This window comes from Aplidium turbinatum, chromosome 5, assembly GCF_918807975.1.
Source record: "Aplidium turbinatum chromosome 5, kaAplTurb1.1, whole genome shotgun sequence".
Lineage (NCBI taxonomy): Eukaryota > Metazoa > Chordata > Ascidiacea > Aplousobranchia > Polyclinidae > Aplidium > Aplidium turbinatum.
In genome coordinates this window covers 23,145,807-23,172,740 of record NC_137476.1, presented here as the reverse complement: position 1 = coordinate 23,172,740, position 26,934 = coordinate 23,145,807, and the positions used below count along the sequence as shown (strand labels likewise).

Genomic DNA, 26,934 nt, shown 5'->3' with positions numbered 1-26,934 from the left:
AGATCTTTCTGGAATATTTGTTATTTATAATTGTTTCTATTTAGTCGTGATATATTGCTTATAGGCATACCACCTTCTGGATAAGAGGGTTGTCAACAAACCGGTAAATATCATTTTCATTTTATTCCTAGCTTGTCTAATTTATTAACCAGCTGTGCATCTCATATAAAATTTCGTATACTGTAATGTATGATACTATGAAGTCTACACTTGTTGTAACTGTTTTTATTTATGTTTTCGCATTCATAAAGTCACAATATTTTCCCTAGAGAAAAACTGCAACTTGACGCAACCTGACGATTGAGTGCTTCGACAAGCATTTTTTCTACATAGAACAACCTTGTCAGCTTGGTGGTGGTTGCAACCAGACAATTCGAATAGAATTATCTCAGTGATGAAGATCGTAGACGATCTTACACTATTTATTTTGCAAACTGTCAACACATTGTACGTGTTAGTTGTACTATATATATACCTATTTAAAAAAATATTAATTTAAAAATTTGATTTTTTTTCTTGGGCGCCACAGGGTTGACCAATGTCACAGGCAACCTCTGTAGCCTATTATTCTTGCATTGCTGCAGTACCACAATGATGCAAAAAATAGGTTTATCCAAGGTCATGACCTCGACCACAGCCACACACAGAGCTTGCACATGCACTTCCGGCTCCATGCTGTGAAAAAAAATGGCAGAGCCAAAGATCGTTCCATCACTACACTCATCTGGCTGTCCATCACCTGTCATGAAATCTGAACAATCCTTCTTCACACGAAAGAAGAAGATATCAAAAGTAAGAAAACTAATATATATACTTTGTAACCCTTCAAGGACGGAATTACTCCACCAAAATTGCACTATAAAACCGATAATACAAAAAAAATAATATTAATACTCATAACAATATTTTCAGGTTTGTTAACTCAAAGCAACATGTGGCACAAAAACATCACTTCAGAATGGGAATAATGCATTGGCGTAGGCTACATCATGTCCAAAAGATGGAAGAGTATTTTGTGGTAAAACTTTTTCAATCTTACAATGCTTACTGTAAAGAATAATGAGGTGGTCAAAATGATCAACACCACCCATTTACATCCTGTGGAGGTTGACTATAGTCAAAACAGAAACTGGTATCTTTTATATCTGGTTGGCATCATGTTTTTGCTTCTTTCATCTGGGCAATATACCAGCGTGAGCACTGAGCATATGTCATAAAAAACATACACTCTTCTTGTCAAGGTGATGTACAATAAGATTATTGATGCCATGTGTTAGTGCACAGCACATCTTATATATTCCTATTCTTTTTTTCTTCATGATAGCTCTACTTGGCAAACTAATGTTTAGGACCCTATTGGGCCACACAGTTCCCAGGTCTTGTATAAAAACTTTATAAAGTTTACACACATGTGGAATGAACGCAATATGCCACTAAACAAATAAAAGTTTTTCAACTTCAAAGTTTTGTCTGTAACAACACTGACATTTCCTCAAATTGGGGGCAAAACTCCCCATCTGGCAACACTGCCAATCTTAATTTTTTTTGACCCACTTTATTACCAAACATGAATGACTGACTAATTTTTAACTGACTTCGTTTTTAAAGATTACATGAATTGTGTAGCTAACCTATAACATATAAATAGAGCCATTTTTATTTTGACATAAAAAAAAATGACTTTATTTTTATCAAATTTTGAATTAATTTTGACCTAACGAAATTGCTTATTTGTAGAGGCCACAGTTCTTCTTCGAATTGATACCAGTTACCCAAACATATTATTTTGTCGATTTCAGACTCAAACGTAAGTTTTTGTCTTCCATCATGGAAAATCTCCATGATCTTCGAAAAAACACATTTGTGAAGAGGTAGTGTTTTATAAAAATTATTTAAGTATGTAACAATGAATAAACAATGGACAATTTGCGATAAAAATTACTGCTGATCTAAGTGGGCATTGTGACATATTTCCTGCTTTTATGGGTTAATATGGTTTAATTGTGTCGCAGTTCCTGATATACAATGCTTCCACGTGGATTTTGACAAATTTTAACTTTATTGTCAATTTTGACGTATAAACTTCTTAAACAGTTCCCTAGGTGCTGAAAACAACTTCAATTGTTTGATTTGTGGATAAACGCGGTCCTTATAAAATTTTGACTTTATTGACTTTTGCGGGCCCTAGTAATAAAATTATCGTGAAAACTCAATTAATGCAAAATAAAAAATGTAGCATGTACATGATCAGTAAAAAAGAACAAGCTGATGTTGCTTTCAGTTAACAAACCAACTTTTGCACCTGCAATTTAAAAAATAAATACTTGTTTCCTTACGACAAGTTTTTTCTCAACATTAGTCCCCTTAAAATTCTTAAAAAAATTACAAAGCAAAAAAATGATTGAACAGTTATTTTTTGTTGGTTTATCTCTGTCCCACTTGAGTTGGCTCAAAAGTCATAGACAAAAAAAAAATTGTTTAAAATCTGAAGAACAAACAACGGAATTACAATTTTTTGACCCAAAGGATAGGTAGGTACATAGGCGTCGAAATAGGGTGGGCCGCCCACCCTGCTGTGAAACGAAGGTGGGCAAAATATGTTTCGCCCACCCTGTTTTCATGACACTTATGAAGTGTCAGTTACAATTATTTCCGTTTTTGTTAAACGCTGAATTATCCAATCTCTCGCTATCCTTATCTCTTGCTAGGTATCAGACAGAACAAAGCAATTTCGCAACAACGCTGTGTTGAAAAAAGGTGGTACTCACTGCATTGCTGTTGCTACGGCAACTGCAACACGCTGGCAATTCCTGGTGATAGAAAACCACGTTTGATCTTTTCTACGAATGGCCACACTTTCGTTAAGTCACAATCAAACTTCAGTTCTGGGTCAGCGTAAGGGAGTATGAATATGACATCACAATGAACATGACAATAAAATAACCGATACAAACTAAAGACGTACTGAAACAATCGCTTTTTACAAATCTTTCCTCACAAACTTGTTGCTGGGTATAAATTGGGGCACCATGCAATGTTGTCATTTCATTATTGAAAAGTTAAACATGAAGCAAAGTCAAACATCTATTCGCGCATTCTTGAAACCAGTTTCCAAAAGTGGTGTAATCAGTGGTGTAATCAGTGGCGTAGCCAGGGGGGGGTGGGGGTTTCAACCTCCCATTTGAGAAAAATTAAATGGAAAAAACTGAATTACACTTTGAATTTTACGAAGCAGATCTGCCGTGTATAATCACCCTTGCTATTATATCCGAACTGCATATTAAGGCGATTCAAAAATCAAATTTCAAAATTTAACCTATCGCTCATGGATTATAGCAACATGTAGAGCATTTGCTATAATCCATGAGCCATTTGCTATAATCCTGTAAAATATTTTGTAATAAAACGCTCTAACTTTAAACATTGAAGCGTTTAAAGATTAGGTATTTACAACTTTTGATACGGCGATTCACCAAACTAGATTGCGTAACGCCTGAATCACCTGATCCAAATAGCGCTCTGTGAGTGCGCAGTTCCATGAAAACGTGGTCTGTGACAACACAATGAGTGATTTAACAATTGGGAGTAAGCTCCAGAAAATAGACAAGAAGCAGTTTTCAGCTGAAATGTTTGCTACAGTGCAATTTTAGGTTGGTGAATAACATTAAGGCTAATATGTGTTTAAAACTTATAGTTGTTATGTGGCCTAGCTTTTCCGAGAAACTCGAAGCGGTTTTGTCATTCGAAAATATTAGGGTTTCTGCTGATGATTGCTTTGGTGTATTGTACAGTAGCCCAATTTCTGCTCGGTGCTAAAGCATTACTGAATCACGATGACAAATTGTATAAAATGTGGAGTTTGTTACAGATTAATGAAGTACAAGGCCTAGGAATTTCAATATTTGAAATTAAATCAGTGTTAGAAAAAGTTCTGTGTTCTGTTGAGTTCTAGTCTACTTCACAGTTTGTATGTACCGTAGTCATAAGATCACAAAACTATAACGGTACCATACTCTTCAACTATATTTTCAGTAGACTGTTGTATCAGTAAGATAATGCCCAAAACTTGTACGAAGACTATTAGAAGCGCTGAAAGCTCTGTCATTGGACCCTCGAAAGAACTCCCGACTGCAGACCTACCAACGCTACGAGATGTCCTCGCATTCTGTGGTATGTTAAAGGTAACATTGAAATTAATTGAAATATGTTTATCTTTTAAAGCTTAGCAAGGAACTGATTTTAGACAAGTACGGCATCCAGTAAAAATCCTGTTGCTCTTAATAATTCATAAAAGACCCACATTCCTTTTAAGAAAAGAAATTGTTTGTTTTATTATTGAGTTTTCAATCAAATTTTATTCAAATTGCAGATGCTAGTTCTGGTTTATCTTTTAGAAGTAATATAATTTATGTACATCATATACCACAAACAGATTCCTCCTTATTACAATAATTAATAAACCACATTTTTTCCAGGACATCAAATGCAATTACCATTTCCAACAGTCGCAAGAGAAGTAATGCGATGGGGTACAAGTCAAAAAAGAGCTTCTGCTTTGGTAAATGCTACACTTATTGATGTCGGATTTATTTCACCAGACAACCCTTTAATGATAGTAGACCACTGAAGCAAGATCCGGAGGGAAGTGGAAAAGGTTTGCAAGAGAGAACCAGAAGTAGATCGAGAGAAAAGAGGAGAGGAAAAGTTACAGGGTATCTTCTTCGATGAAAAGGAAATTGAAACTGTTACTGTAGAAGAAGAGGATGGGGTTTTTAGGCAGAAACAAATAAAGCAAGAGCACATAGTTTTAGTTGGAGAACCGGGAGGCTAATACATTGGACATGTCACACCTTTTGGGAAAGCTGCAGAGCCCACAGCTGTTGAAATAACAAAATTTTTAAAGGAGGAATACCTCATCGACAACTGGTTGGTTGTAGGAGCAGACTCCACTGCTGTTAATACTGGGAAAAATAATGGAATAATTGCCAGGTGTGAACGACACATTGGCCACCATCTCCAATGGAATATATGCATGTTGTATACCAATGAGCTCCCATTGCGACATTTATTCCAAAAGCTTGATGGAGCAACTTCTGGAAGTGCTTCCTTCAAAGAGCCAATCGGAAAAATTATGCCGCATGTTGAAGACCTTAAATGGGATGCAAAATTTCTGCCAATTGAAGGCCCAAAATTACAAGTACCACCTGAGATTATCTCTGATCTTTCCACAGATCAAAGATATCTTCTTCTTTCTGTAACATCAATTCAAGGTGGAAACATTTTAGACAGCTTGAAGCATTTGAAGCCCGGTCCAATTTCTCATTCACAATGGCTTACACTCGCAATCGATAATGTCGTCTTTACATGTCAAAGCATGCTCTGCAGGGGACGATTGTTGATGCTCTCCAGAAGTTGGTAGCATTTATTGCCACTAATTATGCTCCACTGTGGTTTGACATAAAAAGCAAGCCATACATTCACCATGCCCCATTTCATGTTCTTCGTCAGGTCCAGCTGCTACCATTTTCTTACTGCGGATACTCGGGAAGTTGTTGCTCCTTATACAAAGTTGTGGCATGCTCACAGTGAGAGCCTCCTTCTAGCGATGGTAAGCAATGACGATCCTGCTGTTCGATCTTTTGCTGTGAGAATTTTGAAAGACATTCGTAAGGGCAACAACACTGGTGATGTTTCCATCCGCACATTCATACCTCCAAAATTAAACTGAAATACCGACTCACTGTGCTCGTTAATTAATTGGGAGGATACCACACCTACAGAGTCCGTATTAACTTCTCACTTGACCTTGGACAAATTAAAGAATTTAAAGAAAACAAAGTTTGAATGCGCTCATTTCCCTTGTCATACTCAGGCTGTGGAGCGCCTTATCCGGGAAGTGACCAATGCCCGCGGAAGTGTGGCTGGCTACCAACGACGGGATGGCTTTATTCGAGCTAAACTAGCTTCAAGGAGAGTCACTCTAAAAGCAAATACAAAATTCGACTTTGTTGCTATGACCAGGATTTAATATTTGCTAGTGAGCACGGTTATATCATTCTGATTGCTTTTTCTGTTGATGTGGTTCAATATTGCAATTTTGATGGCACATATTTCATAGGTAAACGTTGAAGTCGTGCATTTCCATGTGATTTTTAATTTGTAGTTGTTACTACGTCCATATGTACGAGGTTGTTGTATCTTAGTGTATTATTTATACTGCGTATTACGTTGTTATGTTTACTGCAGTCCTACAACAAAGCAGATGATTGACGATTTAAGACGATCGAGATTATACTCTTGATGTAGAGTTGAATATTGAATAAGCCACATTTATTGCTGACTGAACAACAGCAGGGTTGCTAGAGTGATTGTGAAAGATTGCGCAGAAGACGCTGAACCTTCTTTTGAACAAAAAGTAGCCATTACACTGGTTCTTATTGCAATTTAGCTCTTTAGGGTTGCCAAATTTTTCTGTTTTTAGAATTTTGCACAGTTAAATTCTTAGAACAATTAGTTTATGGCAACTCTGTCCTTGTTACAAATGCCTGATCATAAAATCGCCTCAATGTTTAAAGTTATGCAGAACACAAAAAAAATCTGCCTTGAATTAGTGTTAGGAAAGGTTAAAGGTTGATTGATTGATAGGTTAAATTTTGATCCTTCATACTTCTTGAAATTTCAAATCGCCTTATACCAGCTTGCCAAAAAGTGATGTAGCCTAATGTGCCTTGCCATTTTGCCCGCAGTCAAAGTTTCCAAACAATAATATTTTAACAAGTGAATAAAAAAATAACAGTTAACCTCTCAAGTACATGTAGCTCCACACAGAGTGAAATTTACATGCCTTTTGACTCTTTTTTATTTCTTTAAAAGTAATGTCTAAAAAGACATTATTGACCCAAAAAGAATGTCTAAAAAGACATTATGAAAAGTAACTACAGACAAAGGCCAGTGTTTCGATCTTCCGATCTCTTCAGCATAGTAAAGTGAAAGTGGAAAGTTGTCTTGAAGCGTTAGTTGAGATGATGATTTGAAACTTGAGTGATTGTTGTGAGACAATGAGACTGGATTTAATATTTAATTTCGGACTCGAGCGAAACGTAATTTTACAGCCTATTGGATGGTGTGATTTTTTTGAGAGAATTTGTGCTAAGGAATGACTGGAATTTGTTAAAAATAAAAACTAGAACAAAAGACAAGAATTTGCAACTGAGCTAGGACATAACAATCATCTGAGATGGATGGATCTTCTCTAGTATCATGGGCCAATCCTATAGATGTTTGCTGGTACACCCCTTCATTTTCTTTGAATAATATTTTACTCCGCATTCTGGCTACTCTTCCAGTTCGGAATGGCCCGTTTCGGCGAGTCCGATTTGGCGAGTCCAATTCGGCTAGTCCGATTTGGCGAGTGCCCTATTCGGCAAGAGCCCTTTTCAGCGAGTTCCCTATTCGGCAATTTTTTGAATTTTTTTTTAAATTATCGGGTACTTTGGGTTAACTTTAAAGCATTAAAGTTAGTGACTTACAGGAATAAGATCGTTTTTTGGATCAACCAAGGAGAAAATTGATAAATAATAAAACGGTAATAATCTCGCAAAAAAGCAATCAACCTATGTCTCTAAAACAAAGTTTGCCTAATTTTAAACGAAACTGCATTAAAAGAGCTAGTTTTGCCAATACCAAACATTCAAACATCTCAGCCAGGAATTAGCAACAAGAAAACATAGAAACTTGGCTTTATTTCCGAAAAATGCCGAGGAAAACATGATCTTATTCTTTTGCTATGCCACCGAACAGCACCATTTTAGAGGAATATATTCATACCCACATTTTTGTTGAAAATGCTCTCAGAATGCACCAAATTCAAAGTAATTTTTTTAAATTCTCTGGGGGATGCCCCCCAGACCCCCTGCCACTGAGTGTCGTCTTCGGGCTTCGCCCGTCGGTCGTCAAAAACCTCCTTTTCAAAATTCCTGGCTACGCTACTGCATTCAATAAAATCTGTTTGAAAACTCTCGCCCACCCAGAATTCCTCTCTTCTAAGAAAAAATCAACGCCTATGGGTAGGTAGGCTACATTACTTAGATGCAACAACAGGCAAATGCAACTTTAACTCGTTTCTACATAATGTAGCTGAATGAAATCTGGCATGTTGCCTCAAGTTAACATCTGACGCTCAATGGGTTTAAAAAAAAGATTGTATTATTTTCTATACCGGTAACAAGAAAGTAACATCTGTACCAGGGGTGACGAACCTTTTTGCAGTCGCGGGCCACTTTGTCAATTACACATGACTTATCGGGCCACACAACTTTTTAATCGTAACCTACTATGAAATCTTTTAGAAGCGACTCAAGATGTTATTCATGAAAAGTAACAAACGGCAGATGAAAGTAATAAAACCCTAACAGTTGAAATTATCTTACGCAGAATCGAAACATACAAGTGTAAAAAATAAAAACAAATCGACTTGAGCAAAAAGGATAGAGCATTAGAGCAACAGTACTTGCACTGATAATGAAGACATTTAATTTTTGAAGAGTTTGCTTTGCGGGCCATACAAATTTTCTGACGGGCCGCATATGGCCCGCGGGCCACAGGTTTGTCACCTCTGATCTATGTTCATAATCACCACACAACAGTCATCGTATAAGCGTGTACGTCACTTACAATAAAACAAACCATATTAGCCAATTCCGGTTTCAATGCAATTAGTCTTTACAGGTTTAATATCTAGTCAAAGTACTCACTACTCACCAAACAACGTAACTCCATCCTTTCTGTATGTGCCTTTGTCGGCTATATGATTTAAAACTTCAATTCCCACTGATAACGCTCCTATATAGTCCCCTGTAAAAAGTAATATAGATATTAAAAATAAATTAATCAATTAGCAGTACCGGTACACACTTAAACTCTAGCCAGCCAGAGAGCAATTCTATGTGGTAGATGGACTCTCACTGGGAACAATAGATTTGATGACGCATTCATCTTTTCTTGAGCAAGGTTGGCAGCATTTCTGATTAAATACAGTTCAACAAAAATTGGAACTCGATTCTTCGTTTGTATGCCCCAAAGAAGATATCAGCCGTTTCTTGAACCTTTGAATGAATATTACTCTTTAGAACCAAACCACAAAGCTAAATATTGGAACAAACAAATTGGGTACGGTAGCTTTGATGTAAAAAAAATATTATAAACATTACAGACATTATTTGTAATGATTGAAAATACAGGGTCATCAATAATTAAAGTTACAACTTCAAACAACTGTATTTAACATCAATATTTAGCGTTACAATGTTAATAAATTAAATATTTCTCAATTTTATATTTTTAAGGCCAAAATTTTATAGGCCATGAATGAATATTTGAATAAAAGAATAGCTTTTGTAGAGCTCTTGAAATCGGGCAAGTCAAGGAGTGATATTTGCAAGGACTTAAAAATTAACAGAATGTGGTCTGGGAAACTCTCAAAAGGCATAATAAAACTGGAAATGTCAAAAATCGACCTGGCCACGGTCACTCTCGAAGCGCCAGAACTTCAAAATTGATAAAAGCAACCAGAGAAAAAGTGCGAAGAAATCCCAAGAGATCCATTCAAAAACTGGCAAAGGAGGCGAACGTGGCCTACTGGCCTATGGACCATGTTCACAGTTCTCAAAAAGGATTTGAAGATGAGCCCATTCAAACACATGAAGAAACAGTTGCTAAATGCCAATACCATTGAGAAACGCCTCTCCAGAGACAGATTCTGCTCTCACGCATTGAAGGAGGAGGCACTCTGCCAAACCTTGTGTTCAGCGATGAGAAGAAATTTGATGTCCAGCATCATTTCAACAGTCAAAATGATCATGTTAGGTCAAGAGATGGTGACGTGGAATCCCAGGTAGTCACTCGGAGACAAGGGGTGGCATCAGTGATGGTGTGGGGTGGGCCACAGTCAACGAATCAGGAAGGAGTCCATTGATTTTTGTGGACCAAGGAGTGAAATTGAACCAAAAAAACTACCGAAATGATATTCTTGAGGGTGCATTGTTGGCTTGGGCAAAGAAACACTTCAAAAACGTAATTGGTCATTCCAACAAGAGACTGCCCCTTCACATGGAGCGAAGAGAACGCAAAGCTGGCTTTCAGGCAATGTGCCATTCTTTATTTTTAAGGAAGAATGGCCTCCTTCATCCCCACACCTGAACTCCTAGACTTTGGCATATGCTCTTACCTGGAGAGCAAGGTTTCGACTAAACACCACCAAAGTTTGGAAGCGCTGAAGGCTAATCTGAAAAAGGAATGGACTAAAACACCTCAAAAAGTTATTCATGACTCTTACAGGTCCATTTTGAAGCGACTTTGACTTATCGACGCAAATGGCAGACATATTGAGTAAAATGTGTTTTTCTTAAAAATTTGTTTATTTGACAATAATTGTCGGTTCCAGCTCGTGTCCGAGCATTGGTTTGTCTTCAAATCGAATTTGGCTTTGGATGGTGATTGGTGATGTCGTATGTGGCTTTGGAGGCCCAATCTATGATGGAAAAGACGTGGGCAAAAGGCACATTGTATGGATGGTGGGAGGCGTGGTAGCATTAGCTTTTCTTTTCTAGCGTTTCGTTTTTTTTTGGGCTTTTTGTATCCTGTTTTATTCGAAAATTTCAGTGCCTTTCCTAGTTTTTTTTCTCAAGAGTGATCTGTCACTAGCAAGTTGTTCCCATGAATCCAGATCAATGTTTGCATGATTGAGGGGGACTTTAAGCTGATCTTTGTATCTCTGCAGACTTTACTAGGAATAGCACCTAAATGACCGGGAGCCACAAGGCTCCGCACCTAAATATCCTGACGCCATAGTTTGTGTACCTATTTGACCGGCGCCTAACTGTCTGCACCTAAAAGACGTGAACCCGTAAAAATTGGGTACCACATCAAAAAAAGCACAATAAAAACATAGTAAGGCAACCAGTATGGATATTTAATCAAAAATGCATATTGGACAGAGTGATTCATTTGTATGTTGTGTCCGGAATGGCCCGTTTCGGTGAGTCTGATTCGGTGAGTCCGATTCGGTGAGTCCGATTCAGTGAGTCCGATCTCTTAATGGGGGATTTTTTCAATTTTTTTTTTAAATTATTGGGTATCGTAGCCTAATTATCATTGCCGTTTTAGGGTTGGGGTAAGCTGCGCCCTTTTGGGGTAAATTTTTAATTTCAATTGGGGGGATATCTAAATATCTGTGTATGCCTGAAAAATGAAGGCATGCAAAAAAAATTTTTTTGGTCGATGTTTAGACCCTGCTGTCGGCCCCGGAACATTTGCAGGTTACCAGTATTTTGAAATCCTCATAAAATCATAATCTTTTGTGCTAGGTATAGCATGTTGGTATTCATTTTTATTGTTTTTCGATAATTAATCCATTTATTAAGTTTACAGACAAATTTAGACATGTTTTAAAATTTTAATTTTTGCAACGATGATATATTTTCTTGCATTTTATGTAAATTTTTGTCGTTTCTGAAGGTTATGATAGTAGCAAGTTGGATTTACTGGTTCTGGTACATTCTGAAATAATATAAATAGACTCATTAGTTAAACATTTTAACAAAAACAATTGCTAAGGAAGACCACATGAAAAAATAGTATTATAATTCTTATTTCTGTAACAAATTACATCACAGGCATGTAAGTATGTACCGTATGCTGTTTCTCCACCCATTAACTCGATTCCGATTTTACCATCCAGGATACTACGTAATATATATACCTACATGACTTATTTTATTGAATGTTATAAGTATTAGTTGAGTGTAAGAATGGCATAACGATCTTCAATAAAGGATGATAATTTAGAAATAAGAAAGTATGAGTCAATGAAAACATCTGAACTTCTGCTTCGTTTGAAATGTACTCAGACATTTTCTCTATGTTCGTACATTTCAATTTACGAATTCCACAACATCTAGTCAACTGCACAATCAACTCTACGAAGACATCATCAACATATATTCCTCTGCATCTATAGCAGCTATAAAGTGCAAGAAGACCATCATAGACCAAATAAAAGAGCTTGAAACCAAAAGAAAGACTGTGAACAAAAACAAGAATAAGCAGCAGATTGTTAGGTTCAATAAGCTAGAGTTAACCAGCAAGAGTGACACAGTGGGCCAATTTTTTTCTTGATCAAACTTTCTGGAAGATTTTCACTATTGGTCGCCTTGCCCTGCTCATGCAAGTGCTTTGTATCATTTGAGAGATTCTGCTCAGCTTGAACCGAAATTTCAGGATATTTTGGTATATTTAGTGATTCAAATAGCATTGGCTCCATTCCCATACATTTTTGGCAAGCATTTTTCCAATTGGGCCATTAAAACTGTTTGGCCCTGAAGTTGATCCATCCATGTGTTCAAAAAGTTTGCGAAGTGATAACTCGCAGTAGTGAAGTAAGCAAACTACACGCTGACAAGGTCTTCCTATACTTTCGATATGGGCCATTGAGCCATCCTTCCAGCCAGTATTAGAGCATCTCAAATAACACATATATAATGTCAGATATGCTAATTTTCATTGATGTTAGATGATCCACGACACCTTCAGCAACACATTTTCCTGTAGAATACAAATTTTAAAGTTAAGACTTCCTAAAAAATTTTTATTGAACCTAAGAATCTGCTGGTTTTTCTTGTTTTTGTTCACAGTCTTTCTTTTGGTTTCAAGCTCTTTTATTTGGTCTATGATGGTCTTCTTGCACTTTATAGCTGCTATAGATGCAGAGGAATATATGTTGATGATGTCTTCGTAGAGTTGATTGTGCAGTTGACTAGATGTTGTGGAATTCGTAAATTGAAATGTACAAAGATAGAGAAAATGTCTGAAAGTACATTCAAACGAAGCGGAAGTTCAGATGTTTTCATTGACTCATACTTTCCTATTTCTAAATTATCATCCTTTATTGAAGATCATTATGTCATTCTTACACTCAGCTAATACTTAATAACATTCAATAGAATAAGTCATGTAGGTATATATATTTCATAGTATCCTGGATGGTAAAATTGGAATCAGGTTAATGGGTGGAGAAACAGCATACGGTACATACTTACATGCCTATGCATGGCCTGTGATGTAATTTGTTACAGAAATAAGAATTATAATACTATTTTTTCATGTGGACTTCCTTAGCCATTGTTTCTGTAAAAATGTTTAACTAATGAGTTTATTTATATATATTATTTCAGAATGTACCAAAACCAGTAAATCCAACTTGCTACTACCATAACCTTCAGAAACGACAAAAATTTACATAAAATGCAAGAAAATATATCGTCGTTGCAAAAATTAAAATTTTAAAACATGTCTAAATTTACAAGTGAATAAAAAAATAACAGTTAACCTCTCAAGTACATGTAGCTCCACACAGAGTGAAATTTACATGCCTTTTGACTCTTTTTTATTTCTTTAAAAGTATTATTGACTCAAAAAGAATGTCTAAAAAGACATTACGAAAAGTAACTACGGACAAAGGCCAGTGTTTCGATCTTCCGATCTCTTCAGCGTAGTAAAGTGAAAGTTGTCTTGAACTTGAAGCGTTGGTTGAGATGATGATTTGAAACTTGAGTGATTGTTGTGAGACAATGAGCTTGGATTTAAGTTTTAACTTTGGACCTCAGCGAAACGTAGTTTTACAGCCTATTAGCAGGTGTGATTTTTTTAAGAGAATTTGTGCTAAGAAATGGCAGGAAACTGTTAAAAATAAAAACTAGAAAAAAAGACAAGAATTTGCAACTGAGCTAGGACAAAACAATCATCTGAGATGGATCTAAAATACAAGAAATTAGATTCTAGCGGCACATATAAGTATTAAAATTCAAAGAAAATGAAGGGGTGTACCAGCAAACATCTATAGGATTGGCCCATGATACAAGAGAAGGATCCCCAGAGGATACAAACTGATATGAATGAATCAACAAGTGAATAAAAAAATAACAGTTAACCTCTCAAGTACATGTAGCTCCACACAGAGTGAAATTTACATGCCTTTTGACTCTTTTTTATTTCTTTAAAAGTATTATTGACTCAAAAAGAATGTCTAAAAAGACATTACGAAAATTAAAAAACATTATAATACTGCCATTTCTTAGCACAAATTCTCTTAAAAAAATCACACCTGCTAATAGGCTGTAAAACTACGTTTCGCTGAGGTCCAAAGTTAAAACTTAAATCCAGGCTCATTGTCTCACAACAATCACTCAAGTTTCAAATCATCATCTCAACCAACGCTTCAAGTTCAAGACAACTTTCACTTTACTACGCTGAAGAGATCGGAAGATCGAAACACTGGCCTTTGTCCGTAGTTACTTTTCGTAATGTCTTTTTAGACATTCTTTTTGAGTCAATAATACTTTTAAAGAAATAAAAAAGAGTCAAAAGGCATGTAAATTTCACTCTGTGTGGAGCTACATGTACTTGAGAGGTTAACTGTTATTTTTTTATTCACTTGTTGATTCATTCATATCAGTTTGTATCCTCTGGGGATCCTTCTCTTGTATCATGGGCCAATCCTATAGATGTTTGCTGGTACACCCCTTCATTTTCTTTGAATGTCTAAATTTGTCTGTAAACTTAATAAATGGATTAATTATCCAAAAACAATAGAAATGAATACCAACATGCTATACCTAGCACAAAAGATTAAGATTTTATGAGGATTTCAAAGTACTGGTAACCTGCAAATGTTCCGGGGCCGACAGCAGGGTCTAAACATTGACCAAAAAGATTTTTTTTGCATGCCTTCATTTTTCAGGCATACACAGATATTTAGATATCCCCCCAATTAAAATTAAAAATTTGCCCAAAAAGGGCGCAGCTTAGGGTTAGGGGGTAGGGTTAGGGGTTAGAGGTTAGGAACTCACCGAATCGGACTCACCGAATAGTAGCAGACCTGTTGTGTCAACCTCAGGCCTTAAAACTCGTGTTTTTTTCCGGCAGCCATCGTGGCCTACCGAGAGCTCCTTCTCGGCGGCCAAATCTGCGTGCTTGGAGGCCAAAATACAATAACGATAGCACAAGTAAATAGCATTAAACTTGCAACAATGCTAAAATGATCACTTAGCGTTGTTGAAGTCTGGGCGACGTCCTGCGATAGAATCGTTGTACCACGCATTGAATGCTTTATCGGGATTGTAATCCGGTATTGCGGGACCATCTAACGACCTTAAATTGTTTTAACTGCTCGCAGCTCAGTAAATTGTTTCAACTGCATACCGCTTTTCATAAAACCTGACCATTTATTCCGTTATGATGTCACCATTGAGGGTGTGAAGTCACTAACCCACAGCGTTCTCAACTATGAAGACACGTGTTTTACCCACGAATGTCAACTAACCTAGTTCTCCTTTTCAACAACGATTCAATGTCCGACAACATTGAATCGATATAAAAACGACAATATTGCCAGCCGATGTAAATTAGCACTTCGGATTAACACTTCGTTAAAATAAACATCGGGAATTGCAAACAAGACTTACAGCGCTGGATATATTCAATACAACAGTAGTGACTAGTAGGCGCTGACCTAATTCTGCGTCACTCTTTGATACTACATATTTTCGACATTTAATCCACGATCATTCTATTGCGAAATTAAATAATTGGCTAGAAGAAACCGGCGGCCAAACTTGGCCGACAGAGGAGGTAGCACAGGCGGTCATTCAAGCACTACTTAGCGGCCATGGCCGCGATGGCCGCCGGCTGCTTTAAGGCTTGCAACCTCCTATACCAAACTCCAAATGGATTCTCCCATCATGACTTCATCCCACCTCCCTTGGTAGAGTTTTTCTATAAATAAAATGTCTTGATGAAATCGTTCATCATGCTCCTAGCTTCTCGCTTACATTACCCAAGTTATCACAGAAAAAATCCTAATGAAAATGCAAATAGTGCAATAAGGGCATAAGGCATCCAAGCTTTTGGTAGCTTTCAATCAAAATTGACACGACCATAACGTGGTCTTTTCTTCTATAGTTACCAAGAAATCCTTTCACTCTTATTCAAAAAGCTTGCCATGCACTTTTTTTCAAAGCGGTCATTAATTCCTCCTGTTCTTCCTCACAATTCTCAGACATTGGGGAAGCCTGAGGGAGTTCTTTGTGTACTGACCAGTCTTTTATCAAGTAGGCTTAGTGCTCCTCATCTGCTCTTTTATTCCACAAATAAAGAAAACAAAAATGTTTGGTATAGCCATCTCGCAAACCCAACAAGAAAGCAATCATTTAAAATCGTCACACACGTCCCATCTGTGGTTCTTGTACATATTGTGTCAAATCCAACAATATATTAACAGATTCGCAATCTTTTATTTGAACAGAATGTGCATTGTGCAATTTAAGCCACCTTGGGTCACTGGGGCGCTTCAGTTGCTTTTCTACTTTTTCTTACCAAATTAAAATATCGGTATCTAAAAACATGCTAACCCTATTAACTGTACTCCACAAACTCCACTAGTCACAAACGTCCTTAGCTTACCTTCAATGGCTGACTAGGCTATAGGTATTAGGTAATACAAAACAAAGACTTCGCCATTAGCTCAACACTCCAAAAATATGTGTCCAGTTGTAGGCTAAACCAGGGGATATGAAGGTTCACAGCAATTGCCTTATTCTCATGACTCCGGCAGGGCGGTAGTTTGTAGCAAGTTAAACATGCGGTTCTTTTAAACTTGCAGGAAGTTTTGTAGTGTAGCTGGTACAGTCAGCTACAGAAGACAGTTGGGTCGTCGTCGTGTGAGCGTCTGGGGCCGATGGACGAGGGTCTATCCTTTTACCACCCCAGATTCACGATGTTTCCGGATTACACTGGAAGGCTACTAGAGAGCAGCCAGTCTTTGGTTTCATCATCCATGACACGCAGACCTTCCACTCCGTTAGGTGGCTTGAAGATGGAGCAGTCATTGATGATGTGGTCTGCGGTCTGTTTCTCGGCACCACATTTACAGGAAGAGGCCACTCCCCATTGGTGCATGGTTGAGCAGAAAAGCCCGACGCCCGTATGGAGACAATTGAGGCGCACCCATGCCTGTCTTGGTAGTGTTAGACCGATGGGGCACGTGTCGGCGTTGGGGATAAACGAATAGAGTCTGGTGGCGGTTGACTTCCATTCAGAACTCCATTTATGGTCCGCCCAAGCAGCCGCAGAGATGTCTTGTACATCAGCTTCTTTGATAAGAAGTTGAGCGGCTGGCACGAATTGGTGTCTTGGTTTCAGTCGACGAGTGTGCTCATTTGGGAGAGCAGAGATCTTGTGGTGGAGAAGGTGGTTAGGCTCCAGTGGCCGTCAACCGAGGGACAGAGTGGCTTCTTCGCGACGAAGCTCAGCGGGTTGGATGCTAGCGAGAATGGGGAGATTGTTCAATGGTGTGGGACGCAGGCATCCGGTCACTGTGCACAGGGCGCTGTGTGTTTATGGCAGTGTCGATGTTATGGCAGTGAGCACTGCGGCACCAAACAGGTGCACAGTACTCTGCTGAAGAGTAGACAAGGGCTAAGGCTGCTATATGCAAAGTGTCAGTCTTTACCCCCCAGCTAGAGCCTGCCAGGCGCTTGAGTAGTGCAGCGCGGAATGTGAGTTTCTTGCGCAGTGACACCAAAGAATTGCAGTATGTGAGCGATCTGTCCAGTGTCACCCCAAGATACCTTGGTTTGGGGCAGAAGAACAGAGATTTTCCGTTATTCTGGACGTGTAGCTCACGATCAGCTTCCCGATTATGGAGGTGGAAAGCTGCTGCCACAGTTTTGGTTTCGCTGAGTTTCAGTCGCCAGTACTGGAGATAGGCTGAGCAGGCCTCGAAATTCCTTTTTGTTGACGACGGACAAACGTGTCCGATCTGAGCAGCTATCTCGGCGGACAAATTAAGTCTCACAGCGGACACACCAGTTTTAGCGTCAATTGTCATGCTTAATCACTTCTTCTTGATAATTCTTTGCAATTTGAGAACTATAGCCACAGTTTAGAAGGCTTTTTGAAATTTCAGCGAAGTCACTTTGAAAAGCTTTTATATCAGACCAAGCGCCGTGTAGCTGCTAAATACGACTCATAACTGATTAACTTGCACTGAACGAGGTCGTGTGGCTTCTTACGTCACAATGCTCTTTGTTACGCTGATTCAATGTCATCAATCGTTAAAGCAACGTAAATATAGAAAGTTTTTCTGCTCGAATAGAAGTTAAGAGATACAGTATTCACATTTTCTAGATGAGCGGAAAATTATATTCTCACAACAATTGTTCGTGCTATGCAATGACGATTTGTATCACTAGTTCCTGCGTTATTTCTCGACGGACAAATATGACCGATCTAGATGGTACTTCCCGCGGACATCACATGCTGTGACGACGGACATGTCCGCCGTGAATTTCGAGGCCTGCTGAGAGAGTTTTCATGTCCTGGCTCAAGGTGTCTTCTAGATTTTCCCACGACTTTGTGGAGTGGAGAATTGCCAGGTCGTCCGCATAAGTGTATTTTGCTGAGACCGTAGTTGGCAGATCGTGGGTGTAGATGTTGAAAAGAAGTGGAGCCAGGATCGATCACTGCGGGACACCATTTTTCAGGCGTCTCAATCTGCTTCGCCGTGAGCTACCGGTGGTGAGGGTGAAGCTTCGATTCCTGACAAGTTCCATATATAATCATATGAACCATAATTATGTCGGTCAGGAAGCAGGCGAAGCAGCTTGCAAGTGAGGCCGCGATGCCATATGGTGTCATAGGCAGCTGTAAGATCTGGAAAGACAGCGCTGGCCTTCTTTTTTGCCTCAAAGCAGTCCTCGATGTCTTGGGTTAAGAGTGTGACCTGATCTACAGTGGATTTTCGGCGCCAAAACCCAGCTTGCTCTTTTGGAAGGAGCGGGTCGATGATTGGGTTGACGCGTGAGTAGATCAATCTTTCGAGGATCTTGAAAGGACCACAGAGGAGGGATATCGGACGATAACTCCTTGGGTCCTCTGGTGGCTTGTCAGGCTTAGGGATCGCAACTACTAAAGCTCTTTTCCAGATTTTTGGGATTGTGACATGGTGCAGGCAGGAAGAGAAGAATCTACGTAACCAGGACATTAGGGCATGGTCAGCATGGAGCACAAGCTCAGGGCAGATCTTATCCGGCCCTGGAGACTTGTGTGGTTTCACTAGGCGGAGGGCGGTGGCGAATTTCTCTGGGGTGAAGTCTCCAGAGATTGCTTCCTCTTGTGGTGTTTCCACTCGCCACAGGGCAGATACTTCCTTGGCAACAAGCCTTGCCGTCCTTTGTCTTGTAGACCTCGTTCTGCATTAGCTGGGAAGCGATGGCATTAGCAGAAACATGGGGCTCAAGTTGTCAACCTCCTAGTGGTGAGCCCTGGTAATTGATTCTTGCAATCAAGCGAATGACAACAAATCGAAACAGCAATTGTAGCTCACAGAGCTCCATGCAACTCCATCCTGTACAGAGTGATGTCGACCCAGAGCATGCGCCCTTCATGTCTAATAGCTGTTCAGGGCGGGCAACTTTGGTTGTCATATGGGAAGGCATCACCTTGCTGCAGTTGAATGCGGAAGGCCTGACCAAGTCTAAAATCGACATCTTAGAACAAATAGTGAAGGCCAACCAAGTAACGGCTATTCTTCTACAGGAGACACACGCCACCAACAGTGCTATTCTGAAAATTCACGGATACACATTGGCTGCACAAACTTGTAATAACATCCATGGTATTGCCACTTTTGTAAAAGATTCTATAAAATGGAAACCAGTGTCCTCCTCCCACCCTAGTTCTGCATTGGAATGGTCAGCAACGGAAATCCATGGTACAACTGTAATTAACCCGTACAAACCACCACTCGCTAAACTTCAGCAAACCTCTCTTCCCATGTTTCTGGCGCCATGCATATATGCTGGAGATTTTAATTGTCACAGTACCACCTGGGGCTATCAACACTCAAACCAAGACGGACTAGCTTTAGAATCCTGGGCATCAACCTGCGGTGTCTAGCTACTGTTTGACCCCAAACAGCCTAACAGCTTTCACTACGGAAGGTGGTGCTCTAGTGCTCTACAACTAACCCTGATCTGGCCTTTGTCAATCTAGCTGGCCCAATACCAAAGCGAATGATCCTCGACCCATTTCCAAAATCACAACACCGGCCATCACTAATTACCCCAGCAAACCCCATCGCACCCACCCCTACAAATCCAACAGTTAAAAGGTGGAACTTTCAAAGGGCAATTGGGAAAAGTTTACACAACAGGTTGATAAAGAGATAAAGAAACTTCCTCAACCCGCCTCTGCCGACATCAACGCAATAACGCATCCTACCGAGCCCTATGCAATATCTTCTCTCGGGTAACTAAGAAGACAGTCCCTCGTGGCGTTCGTCACAAATTCATTCCCACTTGGGACAAGGAATGTGACTTACACTACAATGCCTTTTTGAGCAGTAACTCAAATGAAGATGCTGCAGTCAGTGCCTCAGACCTGATGAACTGCCTTGACAAAAAGCGATTAAAGCGTTAGCAGGATACAGTTCAATCAATCGATTTTACTCACTCCAGCAGGAAGGCATGGAAGACGTTCAACCGTCTCACTGGCAGCAGTTTAAAACCATTTAAACCCTGCCCTGTATCAGCCAACAGCATTGCCCACCAACTTCTAGCTAATGGAAAATTCCCTGGTGCTGACAAGAAACACGAACTTAAAGCAAAACAGGAGTGTAGCAGACTTTGGAGTGCCCCGAGAGTTGATGGCGTTTAGTCAGCTCCTTTTTCTACCCAAGAGCTGCAAACGGCGATCCAACAACTGAAATGTGGCAAAGCTCAAGGACCCGATCACATACCACCAGAGTTTTATAAACACTGCGGCCCTACATATCTTTCCTGGCTTAAAAACTTTTATTCAATCTGTCTCAACCGCAACACAATTCCTAAGATATGGCGGAAGGCCAGCGTGATTGCCCTACCCAAACCGAAAAAACCGTTGGACGACCCCAAGAGTTATCGTCCTATTTCTCTCCTCTTTGTCCCCTACAAGATTCTTGAGCGGCTCATTATGACACGCCTTGAACCAGTCATTGATCCGCAACTTCCCGCAGAACAAGCTGGCTTCCACCATCCACCATGGGCATTGTACAACCGATCAAACAACTAAATTGACCAATGACATAGAGGATAGTTTCGAGAGGGAAATAAAACCGGTGTCATATTAGTAGACTTAATGGCTGCTTACGGCACAGTGTGGTACCAAGGCCTAGTGCTAAACTCCTACAAAAATTTCCTGACAAACAACTTGATCGCTTTCTCGCTAACATTATAGCAAACCGCTCATTTGTGTTGAAAACTAGCGACGGACAATCCAGCCGCCTCTGTCGTCTAAGGAATGGAGTTCTCAAGGATCTTGTTTAGCACCCAAGTTATTCAATATTTATATTAGCGACATTCCCCAGACAAAGTCCACACAGTACAGCTATGCAGACAATTTGGCCCTACTATATACAAACAAAATTGGACTAAGGTAGAGGATGTCCTCACCAAGGATATGAAGCTGATGTCACAATACCTAAAAGACTGGAGACTAAAACTCAGCACAGCTAAAACCACCATCACACCTTTCCACCTCAACAACAAGGAAGCTGGCCGCCAGTTACGAGTCCCCCTAGAATGATGGAACCCTTATCTGACATGACCCCTGCCCTACATATCTGGGAGTGACCTAGGATCGGCAACTCACGTATAAGAAACACTGTGACTCAGTTCATGCCAAAGCATCAGCAAGAAACAACCTTCTCAGATGTCTAGTTGGGTCGACTTGGGGATCCAAAACCCCAACACTACGCATTAGTGCCCTAGCGCTTGTGTACAGTGCTGCCGAATATGCTTCTCCAGTCTGGTGCCGCAGCACACAGGCAGGAAAAGTAGATATCGCCCTTAACGACACCATGCGCATAATCACTGGATGCCTGCGCCCAACTCCTACAGACTTACTACCAATGCTTTCAGGCATCGCCCCACCAAAACTACGCAGAGAGAATTCTACCATACAGCTCGCATTAAAGGCAGAGGTCAATGATCGCCATCTCCTCCACAATGTAGTCCTTGACGCACAACAGCTAACACGTCAACGCCTGCCTTCCAGGCGCCCTTTTTCTCGACACATTGTGGCGCTTCATGAAGGTCACTTCGACCTGATGAAGTCATGGAGAGACCGCTGGGAAACCATCTCACGGCTCAACCAGTTCCAAGTCACACCAGACACTACGGTATCACCTGGCTCAAACCTGCCAAGAAAAGAATGGGTGACTCTGAATCGCCTCCGTACTGGTGTTGGTCGCTTCAAGCACAATGTGTTTACCTGGGGATTGTGTGACTCACCAGCCTGTATTTGTGGTGACTGTTAAACAGCACAGCACATCATAAATCACTGTCCAGTGTTTCGACCTGAAGAACATGTGAATTTCATAGACCCTGATATGAAGACACTGCTCTGGTTGCAACAATTGGGAGATGTTACCTGAATTGTTGCCTCATAAGCAAAAAGAAGAAGCAGAAACATGGCATTGACACAGTTGGGTCATTCCATGCCAAATGAGCAAATGGGTTACACCATATGTCGTAGATTTTATTGAAACTTGGCATACTTACGTAGATGTCAAAGAAATAATATGAAAAATGCAAAAAAAAATTGAAAATTTTTAAATATTAGTAGAGTTATGGTCATTAGAAAAATCACGATATTGCCTGTTCCGCTTTAGTGATTTTGCCCAATTTCTAAACTTATGATCATACAAAATGGTTGAAAATTGCCAGACAGACATTTTAAGATCCAAGGAATTCAAAAATATAGATTAAAAAGTCACCAGAAAAATGCTTGATATGTTTATAAAGGTTTCAATTTGTTACATGCATTTTTCGTAGCCAAACTTTGAGGGCCTATAAAAAATGGGTATAAAATTTAAGAACTGAAATTTCACATGTTTTATACTTATACCTATACCAATACTCTTTCATGTCAAATAAAAAATATAAATTGATTTTGATAACTACTATGATAAAAGCTAAATTTTCTGACTTGCAAATTGTGTACTTTTTTACATTCATTGTTCAAGATTTTTGTCTATGACATCACTATGACAATATGAAATATGACAAGAAATTGGGCAAAATTACTGAAGCAAAACAGGCAAAAATGGCGATTTTTCTAATGACCATAACTCTACTAATATTTAAAAAATTTCAATTTTTTTTGCATTTTCATATTTCTTTGACATCTACAAGTATGCCAAATTTCAATAAAATCTATGACATTTGGTGTAATTTTTCCAAAAAATTTGCTCATTTGGCATGGAATGACCCAGATAGCAAATGTTAGGTAGAGCATGTTTAAAGAATACTTGTTTGGAAAGACAGTTGAAAAGTTACCAGTAAGCTGTTTTTCTTAACAAAGCCTTGGCAGTAAGCTACTAGGCTAGATGTAAAGCAAGTATGAATATACAGATAGTTTAATTAACAAGCAACCATTAGCATGAGTTGAATATCCAGGGCTGATGCTAATAGCGCCATGCAGGTTATCAATTATCATACATAACCAGATTTATGAAACCACTTAACTACTATTGGTGCCAATTGTCATTTTACGATAAACAGAGATTATTTACGAAAAACAGAAGCTTATTGTCAGACGTAATAAAAGCTTTCATGTCCCCTTCTTTAGATATCCCTAGGCTAAACAACCAAAAATTTAACCTATCACGTGTTTAAAATTTTCGCGTTGCAAGTTTGTAGCTTTTCACATCAATGAAAAGGAATAATAAATTATTTAAGCAGGTTGAATTGAACAGCATATTAAATAAAGTTTGGTTTGGTATTGAACAGCATATTAAATAAAGTTATAATAATCTCAATTAATGCACAATACAGTATCTACACAAATTTTCAAATACCAGTGAAAACGTTTTTCGCACATATCTTCCAAACCATTAACACTAGAGAAAAACCAGCACCAAATTCGGCATCAGCAAACCCAATAACATACAAAAACACTGAATATGACAGATAAGCACAAAATTATTGTCTTGTGTAATCTCATGACCACACAGAAATATGATACACAATGGCTTCAAAGCAGGTTTGATGAATTAAACGTTAAAACTGTCTACCTACCAGTCAATATGCTTAGGTACATTAGTCGCTCTTGTGCTTTCATTGAAAGAAGTGGGTGCTGAAAATAAAGCTCCACACTACGCTGATGGTAAGTCAATGCTTCATTGTACTGCTTGGTAGTCTAATAATTATAAAGTAACATTGAAGATTAGAAGCTGGAGAAGATTGCTACAAGAGCAGATTTAGTAACCAGAAATGCAACATGCTGACAAAAATCAAGAAAGAAATGTAGCCTTAATCAAAGACCAACAATAAAATCAACCTGGTAAGTTAATATGTGAGAAGTGCATTTTGTCATAGACCAAGTCAGCTGATCCCAGAAATCTCTGAAGTTGTAGAATGAAAAATGATAAATCCATATGCCATTTTAAAAAATTATCAAAGTCTTAATACGATGATCAATGAACAAATCAAGAGAACATTCCCAGCAAACCTTCTGGAAATCAAACTTAACCACAAGCTTTGATTCATAGGCAACACCACTGCTAGAAATGCAGCAGACAAGCAACTGGCTGGCCTGGATTTGTAACAATAACATTGAAGTAACAAGATCTACCTCCAGATAGCGTCCCATTTCTCCACACAAAGACGCTGCCATTGCTGGAAAGTCATTTGATATATAATTCTGAAATAAATGTGAGTAATTAAATACATTTAAAAATTGGATTAGGATTTAGGATAAAAACCAGGAACTTTATTAATACAGTTCCTATAGATTTCACACGCCTCTTTCGCAGAGCTCCATCAGGGTGTTGACTAAGGAGCAAATCTATGGCTGTGGCATAACGACAGGGAGGATTGTCTAACCCTAACCTTACAAACGCTTGTGTGGCCTCGACATTTTTATTGCTGACACTAATGCGTCATTTATGCATCTGTGTCGGCAATCGCAGACACTAATTTTGAAGACTGAGAAACTCTTTTCTTAATTAGAACAAAAATATCGAAAAGTATCAAAAATTCAAAATATTGAGTATTTTTTCAAACATCGTATCGTTTTGTTTTTTTTCCATATCGCCCAACAGTAATTTGGTCGACAGACATTTCGTCGACAAAACATTTGGTCAACAAGACATTTGGTCGACAGGACATTTGGGTTAGGGTTAGGTTAGAGTTAGGGTTAAGTAAGTTAGCCCTAACTAGAGCTCGACCGATATATCGGTCAGCCGATATATATCGGCCGATATCAGGTGTAGGTGTAGCCGATATATTGTATCGGCTATTTTTCGCCGATAAACATCGGCCAGCAAAAACAAACTCAGAACCAGCCATACATGCCCTTTTTAGAAGAAACACAAGTTGCTCAAACGTGCTTGCATAGCACGAACATTTATTGCGAGAATATGATTTCCCGCCCATTCTAGTGCGCGCATCTAGAAAATGTTAATACTGTACCCCTTAGCTTCCATTCAAGCAGGAAAACTTTCGAGTTTTACGTTGCTTCAACGATTGATGACATTGAATCAGTGTAACAAAGGTAAATTTTTCGCTAAAAATCGATGGGAGTACCAGTGTACTTCTACACTAACCACGCGCAACTTATTTCAAGTCTTACATCACAATGTCTGGCTTTGATCTCCGAGTGATATTGATAAGGCAAGATTCGTTACAAAATTAGATCATACGAGTAGGATATCACAGCAAGATGCAGCAAAATTTGTCAAGTTTTGGTATTACAGTAAGAAAGAAAAGCTCAAGGAAAATTAACATTTGCTCACATGATATGCAAAAATAAAACCAAAGAAAAAGCCTAGTGAAACTTTGCACGGAAGAAAATAGTAGCATCATTGTAGAAGTTGCAAAAATATACCCCCAAACAAAAGCCTAGTGAAACTTTGCACAGAAGAAAATAGTAGCGTCATTGTAAAAATTTTCCGACTCGTGCCCAGAGCATTGTGAAGCAAAAAGCCACACATCCTCGTTCGGAGGAAGTTAATCAGTTATGCGGCGGCGTATTGCAGCTACACGGCACTTTGACTCTCCAAACGCACTTCGTTGGTCTGATGAAAGCCTTTGCTGAAATTTTGAAACGCCTTCCAAACCGTAGCCATAGCTCTTAAATGACGAAGAATTCAGACCGGACACAATTGTCCGCCGTCAGGAAAAACGAATTTCGAGGCCTGGGTTGTTTCTTTTTTGTTTGGTGTTTTTTTGTGATTCGTGTTAAGAATGATTTTTCCATTACAGCAACTAATGCATAAACTTTCTTGGACTGGTTTGTTGCTTAATAACTTTATTGGTAACAAATTTTTTCGTAGCTGATATATTTCGTAGTAGATATATCGGCCTAAAAATTTCATAAATATCGGTATCGGCCTGAAAAAGTGATATCGGTCGAGCTCTAACCCTAACCCTAAAATGGATCGTTCTCTCGACCAAATGTCCAGTCGACCAAATCTCTGTCCACCTAACTTCCTGTCGACCAAATGATATATTGTCTTCCTCAAACAAACAAATCAGTCACATTAATTCAATTGGCTCATTGAGGAACTGAATCATAGAGTAAACTTAAAGAAACTATAAGAAGCAAGGACTTTGTTTTGTCCAAACTTTGTGCATTTGTGTACTTTTGTGCAATTTTATGCAATTATGCATGTGTTTCATTTTTTCTCGAATGGTATTTGAAAAGCTAATAATATCTCTCTCCACACAAAGTGGGTCTGTCTATTTGGAGAATCCGATTCGGAGAGCCCAATTCAAAGAATTCCCATTTTTGTTGATTTCATATGATATTTCAAATATATCTCATCCAATGTTTACTTTT

At 38.9% G+C, this 26,934-nt stretch overlaps 1 protein-coding gene across 2 annotated transcripts in view; it reads right to left on the bottom strand.

Moving 5' to 3' along the window:
* LOC145770716 (40-kDa huntingtin-associated protein-like) overlaps nucleotides 1–26,934 on the bottom strand; it is a 48,768-nt gene that overhangs the window by 4,894 nt on the left and 16,940 nt on the right. For both annotated transcript variants that reach the window (XR_014289163.1, XM_082582412.1), the window contains exons 4-6: nucleotides 24,727–24,795; nucleotides 24,171–24,291; nucleotides 8,761–8,853 (exon numbers count right to left, since the gene is read on the bottom strand). Coding sequence is in view for 1 of the 2 variants with exons in the window: in XM_082582412.1 (XP_082438538.1) it covers nucleotides 8,761–8,853; nucleotides 24,171–24,291; nucleotides 24,727–24,795 (283 nt within the window). In the remaining variant the exon portion in view is untranslated. The remainder of the gene's footprint in view (nucleotides 1–8,760; nucleotides 8,854–24,170; nucleotides 24,292–24,726; nucleotides 24,796–26,934) is intronic.